The sequence below is a fragment of the Elephantulus edwardii genome, unplaced genomic scaffold (genome assembly GCF_000299155.1).
Source record: "Elephantulus edwardii isolate Elephantulus edwardi_28Jun2011 unplaced genomic scaffold, EleEdw1.0 scaffold00052, whole genome shotgun sequence".
Classification (NCBI taxonomy): domain Eukaryota; kingdom Metazoa; phylum Chordata; class Mammalia; order Macroscelidea; family Macroscelididae; genus Elephantulus; species Elephantulus edwardii.
The window spans coordinates 2,494,708-2,502,944 of NW_006399802.1; the positions used below are offsets into that span (position 1 = coordinate 2,494,708).

Sequence of the window (8,237 nt, forward strand, 5' to 3'; positions counted from 1 at the left end):
GCTATGAGTCACAGGCAACTCGACGGCACATAACAACAACAACATGGTACATAATAACAACAATAACAACATAGGAATAGGATTCCTAGTTTGGCTATTAAACTCAAGAAAATGACTAAAAGTAGTATGAAAAAATATTAAAAATATCTGAAGTATTAAAAATTATCACCTTTTATCTATTTTATAAAACTATATCTTAGAAATCAGAATGAAGGAAATGTTAACTTAGTTAAATGTAGGAAATTTATCTAGAGTTGGGAAATAAATGGAGCCTATGTGAAGGAAAATTTTACTAAAAGATATAAAAGAAAAGACACTAACAAATGAGAAAAAAAACATGAATTAAAGACTATATAGTTATGTTCTCTTTTACATAAATGTTAAAATACTGAATTTTTAATAATTTTATATAACAATGCTAGAATACTTATAAGATATTTTAAATAATTTAAAACATTACTGATTGTATTGTTGATTAGTGTCAAGTTGAGCACGACTCATAGTGACCCTATGAAGAAAAAGGGCCTGAAGTCTTTCTAAAACTATTGACATTTATCAAAGTTCATAGAATTTCCAGAGGCATATTGTTTAGGAAGTGGATGCCACTCCTGCTTAAAAGGTTACCTAACATTGTCAAAATGTTGAGTATTTCAAACTCTAAGATCAAAGATAATATATTTTGGAATGTTGTTGTTGTGTACCATCTACTTGGAAATGACCCATAGCTGACCCTCTGGTGGGTTGGTTTTCAGAAGCGGTTAATCTCTTAAGAGGACATTGCCCATCCTTCTCCTGTGGAGCACCTAGTGGATTCGAAATGTGTGCCTTTGAGATTGCAGTGAAGCTTCTTGCCACTAGGCCACCAGAGCTCCTTAAGTTTAGAGTGTAGTTGGAAATATCCAGTATTTTAATATATACCTCCCTATACTAGTTACCCACCATGGACTGTGTTTGGTGGAGCTCCCCAATTAAAACAAGCTTGGAAGCAGGAGTGGCATCCACTTCCGAAATGGCTTGCGTCTGGAAACTCTAGGAACAGTGCTCAGTCTGTCATTCATAGGGTCGCTATGAGTCGCCTACGACTCGATGGCACCTAGTAACAACAACAACATACTAGTTTATAGGGAGCTCTGGTGGCCTCGTGGTAAAAAGCTGCACTGCAGTTCCAAAAGCACACAGTTAGGATCCACTAGCTGCTCTGTGGTAAAAGAATCATCATTCTCCTCCCAGGTAATTAACTGACTCTCAAAGTGCACTGGAAAGTGAGCTATGGGTTGGTTCCGACTCGATGGCATATCACAACATACCAGTTTATAACATTTTATGATATTCTAATCATGAGCCTAATGAAGAGGTTTTTATTATTTTAATTTTACAAAATTTACCTAGACTAAGAATAGAAACTTCAAAAGAAAAACAATAAGAAAGGATTAACTTCATGATAACTGAAATGGAATTGTTGTTGTTATATGCCATTGAGTTGCCTGCAACTCATAATGACCTTATGTATTTGTATAAAAATAGATAATGAAACAGAATAGAAAAATCTAAAAATCAGCCTGAATGTGGGTGTATTTTTTTAATAGCTGATGTGTTCTGATACCACATACCAGTCTGTTAGTCAAGTGCATTCTCTCAAATAATTATCAAAATCCTACTAAGACGTAGGCTCTATAATTCCCATTTTGCAGATGTACTACCTTTTGTCTTTGTTGTTGATATTGTTGATTGCCTTCAAGTCAAGCACAACTCATAGTGACCCTATGAACAAAAATGCCTGAAGCCTTTCTATAATTATGGACATTTATCAAAGTTCATAGAGTTTCCGGAGGCATGTTGTTTAGGACGTGGATGCCACTCCTGCTTCCAAACTTGTATTAAACTGGGAACTCCACCAAACACTGTCCACCATGGGTAACCATTATGGCATTTGACGCCCCAATGACACAAGTTTCAGCATCATAGCAAACCCAGGTTACCTCAGTACAGCATATTGACAGAAGAGTGCTGTGCCTCAAAAATATAATAACAACAACCAACTTTCAATCCAAAGGCCTTCTGACTTTATAAGGCTCAAAACCTGTCTGCCCACACGTTTTGGTGAAGGCATCCTGTTTCCCAACCAGTTGGTGAAGGGGAAATGCTATGGTAAAGGGTGCACAATCTTGCTCTTGAAAAGTGCTTATAGGAATCATCCATATGTGAATACAAAATGAGAGGTGATACCCCAGAGCCAACACAAAAGTGACAACATAACACAGCAGCAGCAATACTATTAGGGTTTGGTGGAGAAAGGGCTGCTTCTACCAGAATGGGCAGTAGGAAACCGACAAGGCTCTCTGGAGAAGTAAAAATTGAAGAACATGCTGGAGCTTAACCCGACAAAGAAGGGAGTAGACATCATTTGAGGCAGAGATGATAACAAGGAGACATAATGCAGAGGGCATCTGTGAGAAGTTCTCTGTGGGGGTTGGAGCCATTTCTGGGCAGTATGTCCCACAGCAAAGAGACATACAATTACATCTCCACTGTGTTTCCATGAACAGATCTCCTTGGGAGTGGATGGAGGCATTCCTATATTCTTGGGATATTTGATACAGAAGCAGAAATGGTGGCCTGATATTTTAGGGAAGGCCTGCAATTTGGAGTCCCACAGGTCTTGTGTCCATCAGAACAGCATGGTCCTGGGCCAGTAACTTAGGGACGTCTTCTCTTCTGGAAAATGGAGTAAATAATCCCTACTTGGTCATCAAGCCTGTTTGGTATGATTAACAAGACAGTGGGTGTAGAAGAGTTTATTGGCCTAGAGAGGCTATAAGTCATGTGAGAGATGCCACACAGTTACCATCTTTTCTGTGTTCGTCACAAAGAATTATGAGGTCAGGCTTGTTCCAGGGCCTGGTGTACACAGGGAAGAGGCTTTGCTTCCTTGTCTAGAATCTCCCACAGACTTGTGCTTGGTCACAACCACAGCTGTGATGTAGGCTCCCCTCTGCCAAAGCTGCTCCCAGAACTGAGCCTCTGGGGAGCAGGCAGGGTGAGGGCGGGGGACACATAGGTGTCTGCCAGATCCAGAATGCTTTTCTGTAACCTTCAGTGTCCTCTGTGTTCCAGGCTATGAATCCAGGGCCTGCAGTGACTCCGAGGAGTCATCTGAAATGGACTGTGTGCTGGAACCTCTCTCTGACAGACGCCTGGTAAAGCTAGTTCCCTGCATCCCTCTCATGAAAGAGGAGGCGCCTCCAGGGGACAGTGCCACACCTGAGGTGGCCAGGAGAGGCCCAAGTACATGCGGGGCCAGCAGCGTGACAGACAGTGCTGAGTCTGAGGCGTCGGACTCGGCTAACACCGAGAGTCGCGGCTGCAGGACCAGCGGCTCCAGCGAGTCCATGGATGCCCTGGAAGAGGATGACCTGGACGCCTGCTCTGCCAGCCGGTCTGGCTTCTTCCACTTTGGCTCATCAGGCTTCTCAGAGAATCTTGACTCCAACAGCCAAGAGGAGAGAGACAGGATGGAAACCAATGGCTTCCTCTGTCTCCTGGACCTGTCCCAGAGAGCTGTTCCTCGGTGCCAGAAGGCCGACTTTTCGGAGAACCCCACTCCCGAGATGTTCAGCTGGGGCCCCGAGCTGAGCGCAGTCAGGCTGGACCCCAGGCTGTATGAAGGCAGCCGGACTGACTACTACAGCCTGTGTTCCAGTGTTTCCCCAGCCAGCCATCTGAGTGACAGCTCAGACAGCATGGCTTCTCGGCACGGGGTTCCCCCAACAGCCTGGGGACAGCAGGGCTGGACTGAGGCCCAGCCTGGCTCCACACTGGAAGCCCTGGCCTCACACCCTCCACTGACCTTTGAAGATGGCAGCTCTGATGAAGAATACTATGATGCAGCTGATAAGCTCACCCCCCCAGACACCCTCTCAGGTGAGCTCTCCCCCACAGGTCTACAGATTTGCCAGCAGCTTCCGAGTCTCAACCAGGACCAGGGACCAAGCTTAGAAAAGCACAGGAGTAGAACAGTATCCCTACCCTCTAATGAGGAAGCCAACCCGGCTCAGTAGATAAATTACCAGAACTATGGCTTTGAGTCAGGGCTGTAGGCCAGATTCTGAGAATTACGGGTAGGCAGAGGTGGAAGGGATCCATTCAAATAGGGAAAATCAGAGAGAGCTTTCAGGAAAGGTGATAAAAGGGCTAGCTAGGCTTTGTGGGATGGACAGAAGGAAAGAGAATTGACTGGAGAGACTAGCAGAGCAAAGTGGCTGTGTTGTTACTGACTCTGAAGCTATAAGAAATGAGGCCTCAAGGCAAGGCTTCTCAACTGACAGGCCGTTGGTGGGCCCACAGAGACCCTGACATTGGAAGGCAGGTAACCTATGAGCAGTGTTTCTCTCTGGTCCCTCATCATAAAGAGTGTGGTGTGTCTTTCCATAAAGAATGATTTTCCAAGCAGATCTGGGATTCCTATAAGACACACACCCTATTCTGAAGGAAGAAACATAGGAAATGCCACATAGGTATTGAGGGTGACCTACTTGGAGCTGGGAGAGCTGCAGCCTGATGATTTCTGTTTCAGCCCTTTTCTCTTGCTCTGGCCCCCTCTGCTCCTGCCCTCCAGTGGTTTTCCACTTTTTGGTGGGCACTGTGAGGGTCTCTGAGGCCATCTGTGACCTAGGTCCTGCTGCCTCCTTCCTCCTGAGCCCTCTCTGTCACGTAGTGTTTTGAAAATGCCACTTCCTTCCTCACCACTGACCTTTGCACATGCTGCTCTTTCTGTCTGAAATCCCCTTCACCTGGATCTGGGTTGCTGTCCATTCTGCTATTGGTCCCAGGCTCCCAAGTGGGGCAGGCCTCACCAGCTCCATCACATGTTCTTACAGCACCATGAGCTTCTCCTGCGTGTCACTCAGCACTGTCTCTATGCTTTTCTTTATTTGTGTGATTTTTACGTTGTTGTTTTGTTCCCTGCTGGCTGGAGAACTTCTCTGAGTGCAGGAACCGTGTGGTCTTACTCAGCAATGAGTCTCCGGTAGACAGTGCCTAGCAATTGCTGCTAAATGAATGAGCTAACTCCATCATCTACCCTGTGCCTCTAGGGCAAGAGAAACCTATGGCCAGACGTTGTCCTGCTCCCCAGAGAACCCAAGCAAGCTTGAGTCCTGAACCCATGGTCTAGAAAATCTCTTGGTTTTTCTACCTTTTTATGTTCTTTTTTTTTTTTTCTTTCTTGACTCACAGGGCCTAAAGCTGTTTCTGTGGTAGAACCTGGCACCACAGACTTGCAGAGCAAGGCCAGCACTTACAACCTCGAAAAGAAACTGCACCCTGGGCCAGATGGACGAGATCTGACCAAGAGGGGAGGGATGAAGAAATACGCCAAGACTCTGAGGAAGAGAAGGTCTTTCCTACAGACTGACTATACCTCGCAGGTCTCGTTTCCCCTGCTGCCCTCAGCCTCTCTGGAGAGTGTGGACGATGTGTGCTACTATGACAGGGAGACCTACCTGGCTCTCAGTGCACCATCCCCGACCGTGTCTTCCCTGCAGGATATGCACTGTGAACCTGGCCTCCTGGAGACCAAGGCCTTGGGGCTGCTGGCACCCCTGAGGGAGGCCAAGAGCAACAACCCAGCCTCCCGGGTAATGGAGATGGAGCCCGAGACCATGGAAACCAAGTCAGTCATTGACTCTCGGGTGTCTTCTATTTCTGCCATTCGCCTCCGGATTGACCCCAACCATAAAGGAATTTCTGGGGTTTCCCCTTTGAATGCCCCCATTGCCAATCCCCCAGCAAGTACCTCTCACTGTCCCAACTCAGCTTCATCTGGCCCAGATACTGCCCAAGCAGAGCCTTCTCAAACCTTATTGCCACTTCAATACCCAGTTGGCAGTGCCCCCAAAGATGTAGCCATGAAACTTGGGGACCTCACATCCCCCTCCAGAGCTAATCCTGCCCCAGATGGGGTCTGCCTGGCCAACAGTTCTGAGCCACACAATGTCTCTCAGGGAGATGCACTAAAACTTGTAGCTGTCCAGTCGGAAACAGGACTGGGGTCTTTGTTTACAAATCACATGCAAGAAACTGCCCCTAAAGACACGGAACCAGTGTTGTTTCCTGGAGACCAGCCCAGAAGAGGGGAATATAGAATACATTCAGGAGAGAAGACGGCCTCTTTGCCTACACAGGAGGAACAGCAAAGACAACTCACTTTGGAAAGTGAAAGAAAACTGGCAAACAAAACTGGCACGGATGTATTTCAAGAGCATTCTGGGAGGGTCTCGGGCGACTCCAGTGGTGATGTGTCGGATGCTGCTTCACAGGCTCTTGGTGGTCCCGAGTCAGCTAATGAAATAAGAGGCTCTCTCTGCTTGGAGATTTCTGAAATAGGGACTGAGAAGACCTCAGTACGTGCCCCAGGAGACCCTCAAAGACAAAGCAGAGAAACTCTAGGCCAAGCCTGCCAGACCCAAGAACAAAAATTATTGGCAGAGTTAGCTTTAGATACTGACTTTTGGTTGGGGGACCAGACCATCCCATCAGCACCCCCTCCAGACGGGATCAAAGCAGACCTGCTTAACCATGTGCTGAGGAAAGACACAACCCCTACGAACACTCCACAGGCCTGTTCTAATCCAAGGCCTTTCCTGCCAAATATCCTGCCATGTCCCCAAGGGGAGCCCCACAGAGAGAGTCCAAACTACCATTCCCTATTAGAACGCAAAAGTGAACACCCTACCATCTGCCTTCCAGAGAAGTCCTTCCTGTGTTTTTCCGCAGGCAGCCATCCTGATATTTCTTCCAGTCCCCAGATGGCTGTGTCTTTGGGCTTCGCAGGAGTGGATGAAGCGGTGGCACACAGGGTTGGGATGGAGCAGTGTAGCTGCCAATTCTCCTATGCCACATGCTTCCGTGTCCCACAGCCTGAGGTGGAGGATGAGGACAGGGACTCGGAAGCATGCCCCATGGCTCCTCTCACCTCCCCGCCCTGTGCAGGAAGCCCCCTGACCCTTCCCTGGAGGCCAGGCCGGGCCCACAGCTGCAGCACGGAACCCCCGTGGAGGAAGAGCTACATCTGGCCTGAGTACTGCTCCCGGACATTGAGGCAGCTCAAAGCCACCCCCACTGGCACCCCTGAGGGCTTCATCCAACTCACTGAGAGCTTGCTTGAGCTGCAAGACATTTTAGACGCTTCCTGGGTCGGTGGGAACAAACACCCCCCAGAGAAGTGCACCTGGCACTTTTCCGAAAGCCGGAGCCGCCTCTGCACAGGCTCCCAGAAGCTCTTGTCCAGCTGTCAGCACGTGATCAGGATGGACCAGACCCCCGAAGAGATGCAGGGTGCAGTGCGTGACACCTTCCAGAACCTGGTCCAGCTGGCTGGCCTGTGCTTCCAGTTCACGGACTGCAGCCGCTGCTCTGCCCGGCACAGGGAGGCAGCTGGGAACCTGCGGGACGTGGTGTACGCCTACTGCCAGTTTGTGGAAGCTGCCAGGCTGACCTGTGAGCGAGGCTACCACGACCTGAGTGTTAAACTCTTAGCCCGTCAGTGCACAGCCCTCACGGCCTCTGTGTTCTGTTTGACCCACAAATTCCGGGCATCTACTGCCTTGTGAGCTGGTCAGCTGCCCAGGGCCTCCTGCCCTGCTCTGGACACCCATTCATTCCCCCACCTCCCTCCTTCAAATGTTTACTATTTAGAATATTCAATAAAATGCTGCTTAATCTTGGCCTGAATCTTACAGAGCCATGACACATTTGGGCCAAAAGCATTCATCCTTATTCATTGAATAGTTGTCCACTGGGTACCTTCTCTTTAGCCTTATTCTAGGAGTTTGGGCTAGAAAGAAGACAAGAGCCTGCCCTGGTGTGGCTGCCTGCAGACCCTAGAGGAGTATAGGCAGACTATCATCAGTAAAGTGTGTATGTGCTTCAAATTCACCAGCTGCTCCATGGGAAAAAGATGAGCGGTCCTCTCTGTGGACTTTACTGCCTCTGAAACCCCACTGAAGGGTCAGCTATGAGTCAGTTCTGACTTGATGGTGCATAAAAACGACAACAAAGTGTGTGTTATAAAGAGAATGTGGGTGCAAGCAAGAAGTCACAGACTTGGTCCCCCAAAGGCAAGAGTGATGGGAGGAGGCAACAGTCACTGAAAAACACAGTCTTGCCTCTTCAAGTGACACATTTCGATAACCCTTGCATCTAGGACTGAATGCATGAGATATTTGATAGACTGTGGC

General features: G+C 48.0%; 1 protein-coding gene across 1 annotated transcript in view; it reads left to right on the forward strand.

Annotated features, from left to right (window-relative positions):
* The window catches only part of FRMPD1 (FERM and PDZ domain containing 1), a 68,492-nt gene extending 60,882 nt beyond the window's left edge, over positions 1 to 7,610 (forward strand). The window contains exons 14-15 of the mRNA XM_006886860.1: positions 3,115 to 3,921; positions 5,236 to 7,610. Coding sequence (XP_006886922.1) covers positions 3,115 to 3,921; positions 5,236 to 7,610 — 3,182 coding nt within the window. The remainder of the gene's footprint in view (positions 1 to 3,114; positions 3,922 to 5,235) is intronic.
* The last annotated feature ends 627 nt before the right edge of the window (positions 7,611 to 8,237 follow it).